Below are 18,237 nucleotides of genomic sequence, written 5' to 3' on the forward strand. Positions count from 1 at the left end.
CTATAATTGTGGATTTTACTATTTATCCTTTCAATTCTATCAGTTTTTGCTTCATGTGTTCTGACTTTGTTATTAGATGCGTAACTATTTAGGATTGTTAAATTTACACTTTATCACTATGAAATGATCCTCTTTATCCCTGGTAATATTCCTTGCTCTTAAATTTACTTTGATATTAATATAGCCACTCTAATTTTATTTAGATTAACCTTTGCAAGTTTGTATTTTTCCATCCTTTTATTTTTAACCCAAAACCAGTTGCCACTGAGATGATTCCTACTCATGACAACCCCAAGCGTGTCAGAGTAAAACTGTGCTCCATATGGTTTTCAATGGCTAACTTTTTGGAAGTAGATTATCAGGACTTTCTTCTGAGGTGCCTGTGTGTGGACTCCAACCTCCAGCCTTTAGGTTAGCAGCCAAATGCGTTAACTGTTTGCATCACCTAGGAGCTCTACTTTTAACCTGTCTATATTTTTATATTTAAAGTAGGTTTCTTGTAGACACATATAGTTTGTCTTGGTTTTTGTATCCAATCAGATAATCCTGCCTTTTAATTACATTTAATGTGATTATGTATATGGTTGAGCTTAAATCTACCACTTGGCTATATGTTTTCTAGTTATACCTTCTGTTATTTATTCCTTTTCTCCCCTTTTCCTGCCCCCTTTCTTATTATTTGAATATTTTTATATGCATTTTATCTCCTTTAATGGCTTATTAGATATATCTCTCATTTTTTTAGTGGTTGCTCTAAGGTTTATAATATACATCTTTAACTATGATACTCTACCTTCAAGTAATATTATATTACTTTATGTACACAATACAAACCTTGCAGCAAATATACTTCCATTTCTCCCTTCCTGGCCTTTTTGCTATTGTTGCCATACATTATACTTCTACATACTATAAAGCCCACAATGCATTGTTATTATTTTTGTTTTAAACAATCTTTTAAACATTTTAAACAAATGAAGAAAAATTAGAAAAAAAAATTTTATCTACCCACATTTACCATTTCCAGTGCTCTTCATTTCTTTATGTAGATGCAAATTTTCATCTGGTATCATTTTCCTTCTGCCTGAAGGACTTCCTATATAATTTCTTGCAGTATAGGTATTCTGGTGATATATTCTGTCAACTCTTGTCTGTCTGAAAAGTCTATTTCATCTCACTTTTGAAAAATTTTTTACTGGGTATATAATTCTAGGTTAACAGGGTTTTTTTGTTGTTGTTGTTAGTTTTTTGTTTTTGTTTTTTTTAGCACTTTAGGGAAGTCACTCCACTGTCTTCTGACTTCCATTGTTTCTAATGAGAAGTCTGCTGTCATTCTTATCTTTGTTCCTCCATATGTAATATTTTACCCCTCTGGCTTGTTTTAAGATTGTCTCTATATCACTTTTTTCACCAATTTGATTATGATTTACCTTGTTCTTTGTTTTTTTGTTTGTTTGTTTGTTTTGGTTTTTAGTAGATTGGATCTGTGGATTTATAGTTTTTATCAAGTTGGAAAATTCTTGGCCATTATATTTTAAAAATATTTTTCTAAATCCCGTCTTTCTCCTGTCCTTCTGGGGATCAATAAAACATGTTTTAGGCCACTTGATGATGTTCTACAGTTCACTGATACTCTGTTTGTTTTGCTTCTCTGTGTTTCATTTTGGATAGGTCCTATTGCTGTATCTTCATTTTCACTAACCTTTTCTTCTATGGTGTTTATTCTGCTGTCAATCCCAGCTAGACATTGATTTTTTTTTTTATATCTCTATAAGTTCTTCTCTGTCTTTTTAAAAATTTCTTCTATTTCTCTCCTCACCATGTTTATGCTTTCTTCTGTATTCTTAAGCCTCTGGAATAAATTTATAATAGTCATTTTATTAACCTTGTCTACTAATTTTATCATCTGTATCATTTCCAGGTCTATTTCTGTTTATTTTTCTCTTCATTATGGGTCGTATTTCCTGTTTTTTTGTATGCCTTGTAATTTTTGTTTTGATGCCATACATTGTAAATTTTATATTGTTGGGTGCTAGAATTTTTTATTCCTTTAAATGTTTTTGGGCTTTGTTCTGGAACTTATTTGGAAACAGTTTGATCCTTCTGAAGCTTGTTTTAAAATTTGTTAGGTGGGTACGCAATAGCTTTTAGTCTAGAACAATGTTGGCCCCACTACTAAGGCAATACTCTTTGAGGACTCTGCTTGATGTTCCATGTGTAAGGAGGTCTGGCTACTGCTGGCGTTATGTGAGCTTTGGGGATTGTTCTGCCTGCTCCTTTCCAGTGGAAACTATCCTTGGTAGTTTCCTCACATGCATGTGCTTGTCAGCACTCAGTTAAAGACTCAAGTGTGACCTGCTTCAGATTTCTGCAGTTTTCTCTCTGTATGTACAGCTCTCTTCTCCCTGGTACTCTTAGAGATGTTAAGGAATTTTTAAAGGTCATAATAGTACTCGGCAAAGCTGGGATTAGAACCCAAGTCTCAAACACACCACTAAACCATATTACTTCTATTCTGCCCAGAAATAATAATCACCACTTATTAAGTACTACTAAGTATTATGTGTCAATACTTTGTACACATTTTTTTAACTTCCTGACAACACTAGTAATATTAAGGTAGGTACTACTATTGTCACTATTTTACAGATAAATAATCTGAGGCCCATGGGGTTTAAATAACTTGTCAAAGACAGCAGTTCTTAAAATGTGATCTCTGAAATCCTTTTAGGAGTCTGCTAGGTCAAAGTAGTTTTATAATAACATTAAGATGTTATTTGTGTTTTTTGCTGTGTTAACATTTGCACTAAAAGCAAAGATGGGTAAAACTTGCACCTGAGCATAAATCAAGACAGGGGGCACCAAAATATACTAGTTATTATTGTATTCTTCACCAGTATGCACCTGCAGTTAAAAAAAATCCAGTTTCACTTAATAATGCTCTTAATGAAGCAGTATAAGTATTAATTCTGTTAAGTATTGACCCTTGAGAGGATATCATTTTATTATTCTGTATGAAAAAAAATGGGAACTATACTTATTGTGGAGCCCTGGTGGTGCAGTGGTTAAGAGCTTGGCTGCTTACCAAAGGGTCAGGAGTTCAAATCCACCAGCTGCTCCTTGGAAACCCTATGGGGCAGTTCTACTCTGTCCTATAGGGTTGCTATGAGTTGAAATTGACGTGTAGGTTTGGTTTTGGTGAGTTTACACTTAATGCACTTCTGCTGCCTCAAGGAAAAGCACACGTGTGACTGTTTAAGTTGCAAGCTGAACCTGACACTTTTTTCATGGAACATCATTTTTACTTGAAATAATGATTAACAGACAAACTATGATTAATCATACTTAGTTGTATGGTGGACATTTTCTCAAAAATGAATGAAGTGAACCTGTCACTTTGAAGAAAACAGCTGACAGTATTTGTTGCCCATGACAAGATTAGTTTTTAAACAAAAATTGAAAATTTGTAAAACTGATATTCTCCACTATAAGCTTGACAGCTTCCCAGTACTTAAAGACTTTTCTGATAAAACTGGTGGTGATATTAACAAAGAGTATTTCTTGATATTGAATAATGAAATGTGTCAACATTTGGAAGATCTGCTTAACTCAGTGAACAAATATTTTCCAAATGACCAATGCCTGATGCCACAAAACCATGCACTGATTTTTAAAAAATTCATTAAAAGTACAAGATAGACAAATGGATTTTAATGTAACAAAGTATAAAAAAGTTAATAGATATGATTTCACATTACAACTAACCTTGCAAGTTTGTCAAGTTTATAGTATCAAAGAAGAATATCCAGAAATTCACTAAAAAGGCTATTAAAAATACTCCTCTATATTCCAAGTATATATCTGTGTGAGACTGGATTTTCTTTATATGCATCAACCAAAAAGACATATTGCAACAGATTGAATGCAGAAGCAGATATGAGAATCCAGCTGTCTTCTATTAAGCCGGAGAATAAAAATAATTACAAAAATGTAATAACAATGTCATTCTTCTCACTAAATATTTCTTTGGAAAATACTTTTTTGTCATAAAATATGTTATGTTAGCATGTAATGGGTTTATTATTGCTACTTTTAAATTAATTAGTGAATAATTATTTTAAAATTTTCTCAGGTTTATTTTTGAAGACAGTAACTATCAATAGGTATGATTCACATAAACAAAAGCTATTTAGGGCACTCAATAATTTTTAACAGTGTAGGGTCCTTTGATCAAAATGTTTGAGCACTGCCGGTCTAAGATAACACACCTGAAAAGTGGTAAAGACAGGTCTCATGTCTGTCTGACTCCCAAACCCCTGTTGTTTCCATGGCACAATGTTGCCTCCTTGCCCGACAGTCTCATCAGTATTAAAGCAGGAAAAAGAATTGGAGCCCTAAAACTTTAGAACTCTGTTAGGGACTAAAAATGACTCTTTTTACTATAGAATGAAATGGAAATTATGTTGCCCAGAAATCAGCATATCAGAAGCAATAATATATTGGGTTGTGTGTTACATATAACAAACAGTTGGGAAAGTTCTTTACTAGATTGGAAAAATACAAGTGATTCTGATTGTTTGGCTATGGGTTTATTTTTCAGAGCCTTGGGGCTGAGTCCCAGGGATTAATGTTGTGTTCTGGGGTTGGGGGGCAACTTTGCTGGGTGACATTCTCAAGAGGAACTCTTGCATGCCCCTCCTCAGCACTGCATTCTCAGCAACCTCCCTCAGGCTTCTGTATAGCTTTTCCATCTCCTTGTATTCACTCTTGACATCTGCAGAAGAACAGACAGCATGAATCAGTGGTTAGTATTCTTTTCAGAAATGTCCCAGAAAACAAATCCCCTAATAATTCTGTTAAGACCTGGGTCACTTGCCGAAGAATGTGAGGTCTGGAATGGTAGTTAGAGATCAGATACTCCAATCCTCTTGATTTAGAAATAATCTGAATCAAACCAGGCATTCTTGCTCTTGCCATCTTAGTATGGGGTCACTCGCAAAAGAAACATTAAAAAAAAAAAAAAAAACCCAGGAAATCACTGTGAGTCTTTATTAAGGTCCTGTAAGAGCTCAGTGGAAGGAGGTGTGGAGCACACCACACATCACTACCTCCCCACAAATCTTCTTCAGGCATCTCTCTCCTCCCAGCAGCCCTCAATCTAAATGAACTTGCTCTGTTTTGGCATCTCTGGTTTTCATCTCATAATCTTCAATTTAATTACATCCTCTTTGAAGAGACACTTCAGACTGGGCTTGGGGTTGATCTGCCTGTTCTTAGTCCCAGTGTTGCTCCCGAACGCCTTTCAGACCCCCTTTGTTCTTCATGCTGCATATTGTGACTTAGACAAGCCCACCATGAACCTGGCCTGCAATGGGACTCATAACCAGGAGGGAGTTAGAACCTGAGTCTGTCTTGCTACCATGTCTGGAAGGCCTCTCTCCTCTCTGCCTCTTAAATCCTATCCTTCAAGTCTAGGACCCCACTTACATGAAGCTTCCCCAGTGTCCCAGCCCTGAATAACCACTATGTTTTATGAATGGCTAGAATAACTGTTTGGCACTTATGTGGATCATCTCCCTTAGATCTTTGCTTAAAAGTCACGTTTTCAGTGAGACCACTAACCACCCCATCCCCTGCTCCCAGCATGCTCTCTCCCCTTTCCCTGCTTTATTTTTGTCCACAGCATTTATCACCATTTGGCATGCCACATATTTTACGGGTTGTTTTGCTACTGCTGCCTTTCCCCTGCCCTCAATTGGGCTGTAAGCTGCACAAACCCATTGTCATTGAGTTGATTCCAACTCATAGAAGGCAGGAATTTTTGTCTGTATTGCTCACTGCTGTATCCTCAGCACCCAGAACACTGCCTGGCACCTAGAAGGTGATTATATATAATTACTTGTTGAATGAATGCATATTATCCAGTATTGTTATTTACATCCTTATACATATTGTCTGACCAACCAGGTTACAAGCCCCTTGAGAGCACTTTTTAGACCACTTTGTAACCTAGGCACCTGGCACAGTGCCTCCTACATAGTAAATACGTGTTTTTGATGGTGAAGAAAAGGAAATAGGCTTAAATTATAACAGGAGCAATTTACATCCAATTTAGGGGAACATTTTCTGTCTGTGAGACCTGGACACTTGGAAGATCTTTGGCGAGTGGGAGTTCTTTAATGAAGACCCAGTTGGATGACTAAAATCTTAAAACTTAGGTTCCTGTGAAGACCTGACAAAAGGTCATGAGAGAGTCCAATAAATTATAGTGTGAGAGTATTTATCTCCTTCCTTGGAGACCATTAAGAACAAGGTAGAAGTCCACCTAACCATCTAGAGATTGGGGACAATGATGATTTCCAAAGAGGTAGATAAGTGCAGAACAGATGTATAATGGCAACAATTGTGGCTTTTACTTTGTACACAGCCCTGACCACTTTCACCCTGACATGCTCAACAATGGCATCAGATCTTTTTTTTTTTTTTCTTTTCCCAGCAGTAACTATGGCGTAGTGATTAAAATCTTGGCTGCTAACCAAATGTTGGCAGTTTGAATCCACCAGCCACTCCCTGGAAACCCTATGGGACAGTTCTACTCTCCTACATGGTCACTAAGGTGGAATCGACTGGACGGCAACAGGTTTTTTTGTTTGTTTGTGTTTTTTTTTTTTAGCAATAACTGTAGATATAGTTCAAAATTTAAAAGGCACAAAAATATACAGAGTGCAAAGTAAGACTTCTGCCCTCACCTGTCATCCCATTCTCCCAGTTCCCTTCTATAGAGACAACCAGTGCTACCATTTTTTGTGTATCCCACAGAGATTTTTATGCATATACAAACATATACACATGTACTTCCTTTTCTCCCCTCACAGACAGCAACATATTACACATATTTTTCACTTTACAATATATTTTAGAGTTTGTTTCATATCACCACGTATAAAACCAGTTACCAAGTGGATTCTGACTCATGGCAACCCTAGGTGTGTCAGAGCAGAATTATGCTCCATAAAGTTTTCAATGATTGATTTTTTTGGAAGAAGATCACCAGGTCTTTCTTCTGAGGCATCTCTGGGTGGACTTGAACTTCCAACCTTTCAGTTAGTAGCCAAACACGTTAACCATTTGCACCCCCTGGGAACTCCATTTAAAGCTACCATATTCTTTTTCATAGTTGTACAATCCTCCTCTAGTGGGTGTATCTAATTTTTTTTTTCAATGAGTGAACCCCACTCTATTGTTTATTTTTGTTGTGCTGTTGGTTTGTGACTTTGGAGAGACCCCATCTGTTACAGAGTGGAACACTCCATAGGGTTTTCTTGGCTGTAATCTTTACAGAAGCAGATTTCCAGATCAATTTCTTCCATGGTGTGCCACTGGATGGGTTTGAACTGCCAATCTTTTGGTTACAAGCCAAGTGCAAACCTTTTGCACCACCCAGGAACCTTGGGTGTACCTAATTTAATTGAATCAGTAGTCTACTGATAGACATTTCAGTTGTTTCAGTCTTTAATATTATTAGCAATGATGCCTGAATAACCTTGTACATATGCCATTCTGCCCATGTATGAGGATATCTATAGGATAAGTTCCTAGAAGAACAATTGTTGGGCCAAAGGATATGTGCATTTTTTATTTTGCTAGACGTTTCCCAAAAGTTTTTGCATCCATTTACAGTACACTCTCACCAGTAATGCATCCAAGTCCTGGCACCAAATCTAATGAACAATAAGGTCTCTGAGACAGAAGAGTCTGCTGGGCTGCACTGACCAGCCTATGTTTCTGCAGAGGATGAACCCAAAGTAGTGGCCCACTCAGCAGCCTCCATGCACATGGCCTCAATGCATGGCAGGAAAGGGAGGTGGTTGCCTGCATTAGGCTTCATGCATCTGGTATTGCATTCTCAGGCTCTTGGTAGATTAAGGACAACTTTTCCACCAGAAACCACCACTAGAAAAATAAAGCTTTTCATGAGGAAGTATTGACTTAAAGGGAAGACTTTATGCAGACAGCAGGGCAGAGTTGTGGGAAGACAATGGATTTGAATTTGCCACTTTCTGGTTATGAGATTAAGGGGCCCTCATGGTGCAACAGTTAAGCACTTGGCTGCTAACAAAAAGGTTGGCAGTTTGAACCCACCCAGTGGCTCTTGGAAAGAAAGACTTGGTAATCTGCTCCCGTAAAGATTACAACCTAGGAAACCCTATGGGGCAGTACTACTCTGTCACATGTGGTCTCTATGCATCAAAATCGACTCGATGGCACCCAACAATAACAAGAAGTTACGAAACCTTGGGCACATGACTTAATCTGAGCCTCTGCTTCTGCATCTGCAAAATGTAGCAACAACAGCCACCTGTGAGGGCTATTGTGAGATCCCAATGAGATGTTGCACACAAAGACCCTAGTAGAATGCTTAGTCTCAGTCTGATGTTTGGCACAGTGTGGTGCAGTCATAATTCTCATTATCATGCATGTTATTTGCCCTGGAAATTCTTCCTAACTTAACTTTTTAAAAAATTCAGTAAGGAGGAATCATTGCTGGGTACGTCTGCATGATCACCCTTTATGCAAAGGTTTAATGTATTTACCTGCAAGCTCCTTGTAGAGACCAACCCCCTGGGATGAAGCAAGGGTCAGCATGGTGGATATACTGCCCTTCACCTTCTCTGTGATTCCATTCTAGATGACAAAGGACATTCATTCTGTTATGAAAGCACAGCCCAAAGGAAATGAATTGTATACCAGGAGCCCCACCCAAACTTCTGGCAGTAAAGGGTACAGGCTGGGGTTGCTAAATTCAAAGTCAGGTTCAAGGGTGAGACACTTTAGAGTACACTGAATGACTCATCGGAGCAACAGTTCTGTGGAGTCTGACCAGCCTCAGCATCTCCTTTCCTGCCTATCAAGACGCATGGTGCTGACCCACTGAATAAGAAGCTAATGAGGATTCATTGAGGTATGGGGAAGAGAACAGCAGCAGCAGAGCTGAAAAAACCAGGAAAAGAACTAGTCACTATCCTATCCTGAATCTAGTTATTGGATAAAGTTTTATTGAACTTTGTGCAATACACCATATTTGACATACCTGATTCTTCAACTCCCTGAGAAAGGTCTTCTTGCTAACTTCAGTCTTTTTATCAACTAAAACCCTTTCCCTCTTCTGGACATCTCTTGCCTCCTTTTCAAAAACATGTGACTCCTTCCTCTAGCCTGGCAAAGCCTGGTTTTGAACCTGCATCTCCTGACATCAAATCTTCTACTTTTTATTCAGCACACCAGATGAGGATCCTAAGCTCCAGTCTCAGCTCTAGCTGTGACTGTTGAGATAGTAACTTAATCCCTCGGGGCTTCAGCTTCCTTGTCTGTAAAATGAGGGAATGGGACTAGGAACTCACTATGGTCTGCACAGTTTTAACTTCCTACGTTTCTATGATTTAAGGTACATTAGCACATAGTCAATGTATTAATTATTTTTTGATAGAATTGTTTTCTTGGGCACCATAAGGCCCAGTTTCTATACACTACAATGGGATTGGCTGTTTTAGAGTTCAGCCCATTTTCTGCATGTATTTGTAGATTGTGATAATATGTTAAGTGACTGAAACTAAACTGCTACTGGTAAATAAGATAGCTCTTAGTCTGCTACAGGGAAATTACATGCTTTGTATTGTAGAGAAAGGTGTTTTCTAAAACTGCTGTGGTAAGAGCAGGGAAGGGGATTGGACAGAAGCAGGTTGGAGATATTTTAAGAAGAAGGTTGGTAGAGGCGGAGCCAAGATGGCGCCATAGACAGACACACCATGCTAACCCTCTGCAGCAAAGACCCATAAAACAGACACAAATATCAGTCATGGAACCCTAAGCATCAAACGAAGGAATAAAAAACTAGATAAAACACCAAATGGAAGAAAAAAATGTCAGAAAACAGAGAACAAGGAGAGATACGGAGTGAAAGTCCTCTGCCAACTAACACAGCACAGCTTAGCCATCTTGGAACAGAGCCAGCAATGACCCTGGACAAGGAGTACAGGAAAGCAACTTCACGGAGCTCCCAACAGGAGACAGAGCACCTGGTAAACATGCTCTCCCATCCCTTACCCTTCTGCCCCATACGACGCCTCCACCCCTTCCAAATGGGGCACACCATACTGCTCAACTGGAGAGCCACCAGCCTGATGCCACCCTGGTTCCACCCCATCCCCACGTGCTGGCTTCTGCAGTGCCATTTTTTCCCTTTCTTCCTTTTCTTTCTGCTTCCCACCTACCAGGCTCACCCTGCCTCCTGCTGCCCTACCCACTTGGACAAAGTGGTGACAGCTATTGTGCCCACAGATAAGCAAGCAGCAAAGCATGCCTGGCCTGCTTGCCCTAACATAATCAAAACAAAACAAAAAAGCAAGATGATACAAATGAACATACAATCAATAAATAAGGAAAACAATACCTTAATGTCTTGGAGACAGAAGACAATATCAAAATATATAAAAAAGCAGGACAAGATGACTCCAGAAAGTGACCAAAATAAAGAATCAGATGACCTTCCAATAGGAGAAAAGGCAGTCAAAATACTGATACAGAATTAAAAAGATTAATATTTAGGGCTCTCCAAGAGATTAAGAAAGAGAACTAGGTAAACAGAGACAAAACCAAAGAAAACATAGCCAAAATCAAGAAAAACACAGACAAAGCAATAGAAGAATTCAGGAAAATAATACAAGAACAAAATGTCAAAATAAATAATTAGAAGTCATACAAAAACAGTAAGTAGAAATCCAAAAGATAAACAACAAAATTTCGGAAATGGATAACTCAATAAAAGGTTTTAGGAGCAAATTTGAAACAATGGAAGACAGGACCAGAGAGGTTGAAGACAAATCCATGGACGCCACTTTGTTTGAGGAAAAATCAAGAAATGAATGAAGAAAAATGAAGAAAATCTAAGAATTATGTGGGACACAATCAAGAGCAAAAATTTGTGTGCGATCAGAGTTCCAGAACATGGGGAGAATATGGAAAACGCAGAGAAGATTGTTGTAGATTTGCTAGCAGAAAACTTCCCAAATATCATGAAAGACGAAAAGCTAACCATCAAAGAAGCTCAATGAACCTCATATAGGATAGACCCCAAAGGAAATTTACCAAGACATATCATAATCACACTTGCCAAAACCAAAGACAAAGAAAGAATCCTGAGAGCAGCTTGAGAAAAACGTAAAGGAAATGGACAAATTTCTAGAAACACACTACCTACCGAAACCAACACAAACTGACATAGAAAATCTGCACAGACTCATAACAAGAAAAAAGATTAAAGAGGTAATAATAATAATAAGAAGAAAACCTCCCAACAAAAAAAAAGGCCTGGCCCGGAAGGCTTCACTGAAGCATTCTACCAAACGTTCAGAACAGAAGTCATACCAGTACTACTCAAACTATTTCAGAGTATAGAAAAGGAAGGAATACTCCTGAATTCATTCTATAAAGCCAGCATAACCCTGATACCAAAGCCAGGCAAAGATACTACAAGAAAAGAAAATTACAGACCATTATCTCTCATTAATATAGATGAAAAATTATAATGAAAAATTATAATGAAAATATAGATGAAAAAATATAAAAATTCTCAACAAAATTCTAGCCAGTAGAATTCAGCATTATATATTCAAAAAAAACCACCACAACAAAGTGGGATTCATACCAAGTATGCAAAGATGGTTCAACATTAGAAAATCAATTAACATAATCCACCACATAAACAGAAAAGAATCACACAATCATCTCAATTGACACAGAAAAGGTATTTGATAAAGTCCAACACCCATTCTTGATGAAAATTCTCAATAAAATAGGTATAGAAAGGAAATTCTTCAACATAATAAAGGGCATCTATACAAAATCAACAGCCAACATCATTCTCAATGGAGAGAGGCTGAAAGTATGCTCCCTGAGAGCAGGAAAAAGACAAGGATGCCCTGTATTACTACTACTATTTAACACTGTGGTGGAAGTCCTAGCTAGAGCAATAAGGCAAGAAAAAGAAATAAAAGTCATCCAAATTGGTAAGGAAGAAGGAAAACTATCCTATTCATGGATGATATGATACTCTACATAGAGAACCCAAAAGACTCCACAAGAAAATTACTGAAACTAATTGAAAGATTCAGCAGAGTAGCAGGATACAAGATAAACTTACAAAAATCAGTTGGATTCCTATACATCAATAAAGAGAACTATGAAGGGGACCTCATACCATCAAGAAAGCAGTACCAGGAGCAGAGCGCATCCTTTAGACTGGGGTCCCTGTGCCGAGAAGCTCCTAGTCTGGGGGAACACCGAAGAGAAGAAGGCCGACAGAGAGAAAAAGCCTTCCCCTGGAGCTAACACCCTGAATTTGGACTTTTAGCCTACTTTGACAGTGAGGAAATAAATTTCTCTTTGTTAAAGCCACCCACTTGTGGTATTTCTGTTATGGCAGCACTAGATGACTAAGACAGAATTTGGTACTGAGACAGTGGGGTACTGCTCTAACAGATACCTAAAATGTGGAAGCGGTTTTAGAACTGTGAATGGATAGGCGTGCGGCAGTGTCAGAGGACCAGCAGCAGCAGAGAACCAACAGCAGCAGAACCAGGAGACCGGTGAAAGACGGCACTGGAGCCGACCCACGGAGCGAGAGAGCTGAATGCCTGTGATCAGGAGGCTTCCTGGTGGAGTGGGGTGCCTCTGGGCACTTATCGGTGGAACTAGGCCTGCTGACCCCACGGAGTGAGGGAGCTGAGTGCCTGTGCGCAGAAGTCTTCCTGGTGGAGTGGGGTGCCTCCAGGCACTTACAGGTGGAGCTACTGAGATTTGGAACACTTGCCCCAGCAGGGCAGATGCGGGCATGAGGCCCGAGGGCCGAGAGTCCACAGGAAACAGAAGCTGAAGAGACAAGGGACACAAGAAGCGGAGCTCTTTCAGCCTCTAAAGATCTGAAAGATGCAAGAATGCCCTGTTCCAGGGGTAAGAGGCAAAGTTCACCTCTTTGGAAAGGAAGTGAGAAGTGGGATTCTCCATGGGAAACTACATCCTAGAAGACCATCCTAGAAGGTTTATTAAATTCAATTCAAAGGAAAGCCCTTACTACACCATCTGAGAGACAACAGTACATTCTGGTTACTTGGAGGCCTTTCCAATACCTGACTTGAATCCCAGCTTTCAAGACCATGGCTCATCTGCCCTCCCAGAACCGCCCTGCAGATGAGTGCTGATGTGCACTTTCAGAGAGCAGAAACAGCTGGGAGAATAAGGCAGAGATGAAGTTCCCTTTACTCTGATCAAGTTTCTTTCACTGTTAGGTTGATCTTTTGCCCACTACTAGCATTTGATCACCTCTTTGAAACTAGGTTAATTACTTAAAAAAATTTTTTTTGCTTGTTCAGATAACAGTACAGTATCATCTTCAAAGGCCAAATATCTGGAAGAGAAACAAGACAGCATCTAATAGTTGGTTGGTTTCTGCCTCTGGTTAATAATTTGGACACTTTAACCTAGGGGCCTGTTATTAGGAAGCTCAAAGTTTTAATTAGAAAGGGCAGGGAGATTTGTGTGTTAAGAAGAGCTAAGTAGTTAATTTTCTCTGTGAACATTCTAGTGTGTAAGGAAAGAGAAAATAAAAAGGACCAGGAAGTATCTGATCCCGTGGGTATAATATTTGTTTGCATTTTAGGTTGTTTTCATTTCAAATCAAAGATCAAGTTCAACCAAGGATTAAGTGGCAGTTCCATTCCTCCCTTTTAAGAGTTACCTTTAACAGCAAAAGAACCACCAGACTCACCCCAACAGCATAGGAAGCTGGCTTGAGATAAATTGTCCTTGTCTGTTGATTTGGAAAATATATCAGACAACTAAGCTGGAGAATAAAACTGGTGTTTTTCCAACACCTTCTCTGTGGTGCTCCAGAAGCTGGCACTGAAAATAATTTTGGTATTCTACACAGTCGGAATCAACTCGATGCAACGGGTTTATCCAGCCTTACAGGGAGCCCTGGTAGCACGGTGTTTCAGTGCTCAGCTGCTAACCGAAAGGTCATCAGTTTGAAGCTACCAGCCACCCTGCGGGAGAAAGATGTGGCAGTCTGCGTCCATAAAGATTTACAGTGCTGGGAACCCTATGGGGCAGTTCTATCCTGTCCTATAGGGTTGCTAGAGTCAAAATCGACTCGACTGCAAGGGGATACAGCTTTACAAAAGTAAGGAGCCCTACAAATGTTTAGAGACCAAAGTTTATTAGTGGTTACCAGAAGTGAGAGAAAGGGGGAAAGGGAGAGTCATTGCTTAGAGGGCACTGAGCATCTGTTAACGGTAATGAAAAAATGTGGAAATGGGTAGTGGTGATGGTTGTACAACATGGTGAATGTAATCAATGTCTTGAAATTGTACCTGTAAAAATGTTGAAATGGCATCTGTTTTGTTGTATATATACTTACCACAATAAAAAACAAACAAACAAGCAAAAAAATAAAATAAAAAGAACTATGAAAAGAAATCAAGAAAGCAACACCATTTATAATAGCCCTTAAAAAATAAAATACTTAGGAATAAATCTAACCAGGGATATAAAAGATCTATACAAAGAAAACTACAAAACACTACTGCAAGAAACTAAAAGAGACCTACATAAATGGAAAAACATACAATGCTCATAGATAGGTAGACTCAACATTGTGAAAATGTCGATTTTAACCAATGGAATCTACAGATACAATGCAATCCTGATACAAATACCAACAGCATTCTTTAACGAAATGGAAAAGCTAATTACCAACTTTATATAGAAAAGAAAGAGGCCTCAGATAAGCAAAGCATTATTGAAGAAAAAGAACAAAGTAGGAGGCCTCACACTACCTGACCTCAGAACATACTATATGGCCACAGTAGTCAAAACAGCCTGGAAATTGTACAACGACAGACACACAGACCAATGGAACAGAATTGAGAACCCAGATGTAAATCTATCCACCTACAGTTAGCTGACCTTTGACAAAGGACCAAAGACCATTAAATGGGGAAAAGACAATCTTTTTAACAAACGGTGCTGGCACAATTGCACGTCCAGCTGAAAAAAAAAAATGAAACAGGACCCATAACTCACACCATATGCAAAAATTAACTCGAACTGTATTGAAGACCTAAATATAAAACCTAAAACAATAAAGATCATGGAAGAAAAAATAGGGACAATACTAGGGGCCCTAATACAAGGCATAAATACAATACAAGCACAAACACCAGAAGATAAACTAGATAACTCAGAGCTCCTAAAAATTAAACACTTATGCTCATTAAAGACTTCACCATAAGAGTAGAGAGAGAACCTACAGACTGGGAAAAAATTTTTGGCTGTGACATATCTGACAAGGGTCTAATCTCAAAAATCTATAGAATACTTCAACACCTCAATAAAAAAAGACAAATAATCCAATTAAAAAATGGGCAAAGTATATGAACAGACACTTCACGAGAGAAGACATTCAGGTGGCTAACAGATACATGAGGAAATGCTCATGATCATTAGCCATTTCCCCCCCCAAAAAAAACCAAACCCATTACCATCGAGTTGATTCCGACTCATAGCCACCCTACAGGACACAGTAGAACTGCCCCTATAGGATTTCCAAGGAGTGGCTGGTGGATTAGAACTGCCAACCTTTTGGTTAGCAGCTAAGCTCTTAACTGCTGCATCAACTGGGCTCCCATTAACCATTAGAGAAATGCAAATCAAAACTACAGTGAGATACCATCTCAACCCAAAATTACTGGCACTAATCAAAGAAACAGAAAATAATAAATTTTGGAGGGTTGTGGGGAGATTGGAACTCTTCTACACTGCTAGTGGGAACATAAAATGGTACAACCAGTATGGAAAACGATACTGTGCCTCTTTAAACAGCTAGAAATAGAAATGCCATATGATCCAGCAATTCCACTCCTACAAATATATCCTAGAGAAATAAGAGCCATTACACAAATAGACATATGCACACCATGTTCACTGCAGCGTTACTCACAATAGAGAGAAGATGGAAACAACCTAAGTGCCCATCAACAGATGAATGGATAAAAAAACTATGGTACATACACACAATGAAACACTACGCAACTATGAAGAACAATGAGGAATCTGGGAAGTATCTCACAGCATAGATGAATCTGGAGGGCATTATGCTGAGTGAAATAAGTCAATCACAAAAGGACAAATACTGTATGAGACCACTTTTATAAAAATCTAAGAAAAGGTTTACACACAGAAAGAAACAATCTTTGATGGTTATAAGGGAGGAGAGGGGAGGGGTGGGGAGGGGAAATAACTAACTAGATAGTAGACAAGTGTTAACTTTGGTGAAGGAAAAGACAACACACAATATAGGAGAAGTCAACACATCTTGACCAAGGAAAAGCCACAGAGGCCTCCTAGACACGTCCAAACACCTTGAGGGACCGAATTACTAGGGCGGAGGGCTGGGAACCATGGTCTCAGGGGACATCTAGGTCCTTTGGCATAACACAGTTCATAAAGAAAATGTTCTACATCCTCATTTGGTGAGTATCATCTGGGGTCTTAAAAGCTTGGAAGCAGTCATCTAAAATACATCTATTGGCCCCATCATGTTCAGAGCAAAAGAGAATGAAGAAAACTAGAGGCACAAGGAAAATAACAGTCCAAAGGACTAATGGACCATATAAGCCCAGAAGAACTAGATGGTGCCCGGCCACTACCACCTACCGCTCTGACAGGGATCTCAATAGAGGGTTCTGGACAGAGCAGAAGAAAAATGTAGAACATAATCCAAATTTACAAAAAAGACCAGACTTAATGGTCTGACAGAGACTGGAGAGACCCCCGAGACTATTGCCCCCAGACACCTTGCTAATTCAGAGCTGAAGCCACTCCCGAAGTCCACCTTTCAGCCAGATTGGACAAGCCTATAAAACAAAAAATAACATGCTTGAGGATTATGCTTCTTAGTTCAGTCAAGTATAGGAGACCAAACAGGCAACACTTGCCCAAAAGCAAAGACAAGAAGTCAGGAAGGGACAGGAAACCTGGACGAATGGACACGGGGAAACAGAGGTGTAAAGGGAAAGGAGGAGAATGCTGACACATTGCAGGGATTGCAACCAATGTCACAAAACAATTTTTGTATAAATTTTTGAATGAGAAACAATTTGCACCATAAACTTGCATCTAAAACACAGTAAAATTTTTAAAAAATAAGAATATCAAAAAAATAAAAAGAAAAACTCTCAAAATGGAAATAAATAAATAAAAAGAAGAAGGTTGGTGCAGAGGCGGACTGAATTAACAACAAGCCAGATTCCTCAGCTGGTTGGGAGAGAGGACCAGCTGAAACTGGTTTGAGGCAGAGGAAATCTGGTCAGGTAAAGGGCTCACATGATTAGGTAAAGGCCTAAGAGTGACTTGAACTAAATCAAAGAATTTATATTATTTAGGGTGAGGGGTGTCAAGCCAAGAGAACCTGAGCTAAGAGGCAAGATGGTCCAAGTAAACTTGACAGAAGTTTTTGGTGTAAGGAAACTGTTAGAAACTGTCTTCTGAAGTATAAAAAAGTAAACTCTAAATCTATGCTGGGTACCCATAACTGACTGACCTATAGCAGTTTATTGGCATTTATTTATTGACATTTTATGTATACAAGTTATTTCCCTCAATTAAAATAAAATGTCATGAGATTATGCTGTTGTAGGAAACTTTGCAGCCAGGTTCCAAAAATAAGAAAATTAAAAACCCAAACTTACGCTGATTTCGACTCCTAGTGACTCTATAGGACAGAGTAGAACTGCTCCATAGGGTTTCCAAGGCTGTAATATTTACGGAAGCAGACTGCCACATCTTTCTCCTGTGGACCAGCTGGTGAGTTTGAACTGCTGACCTGTTAGCAGTCAAGCACTTAACCACAGTGCCACCAGGGCTCCTTGTAGCCATGTTTCTTGGTCCCAAATCCTAGCTCTGTAAATAGCTATGTGACTTGTTGATACACTCCCTGTATCTTAGTTTTCTTATCTGTAAAATGAGAACAATAATAACACCTAAATCACAGAGCTACTGGAGGGTTAAATGAGCTAATACATGTAAAGAGCTTAGGACCCCGGCAGGTACACAAGTACTAGATACTACTGTGTGGTTATATTTATGACTTATTAAAGAGGAAGGGCACAGGTGAGAAGTGGA

The 18,237-nt window shown here is 38.9% G+C and overlaps 1 protein-coding gene across 1 annotated transcript in view; it reads right to left on the minus strand.

The window, feature by feature from the left end:
- Positions 1 to 4,552: 4,552 nt before the first annotated feature.
- NUGGC (nuclear GTPase, germinal center associated) overlaps positions 4,553 to 18,237 on the minus strand; it is a 61,400-nt gene continuing 47,715 nt past the window's right edge. Inside the window, exons 18-19 of the mRNA XM_004382185.3 lie at positions 8,595 to 8,685; positions 4,553 to 4,774 (exon numbers count right to left, since the gene is read on the minus strand). Coding sequence (XP_004382242.1) covers positions 4,590 to 4,774; positions 8,595 to 8,685 — 276 coding nt within the window. The 3' untranslated portion in view covers positions 4,553 to 4,589. The remainder of the gene's footprint in view (positions 4,775 to 8,594; positions 8,686 to 18,237) is intronic.

This window comes from Trichechus manatus, unplaced genomic scaffold, assembly GCF_000243295.1.
Source record: "Trichechus manatus latirostris isolate Lorelei unplaced genomic scaffold, TriManLat1.0 scaffold00091, whole genome shotgun sequence".
NCBI classification, from domain to species: Eukaryota; Metazoa; Chordata; class Mammalia; order Sirenia; family Trichechidae; genus Trichechus; species Trichechus manatus.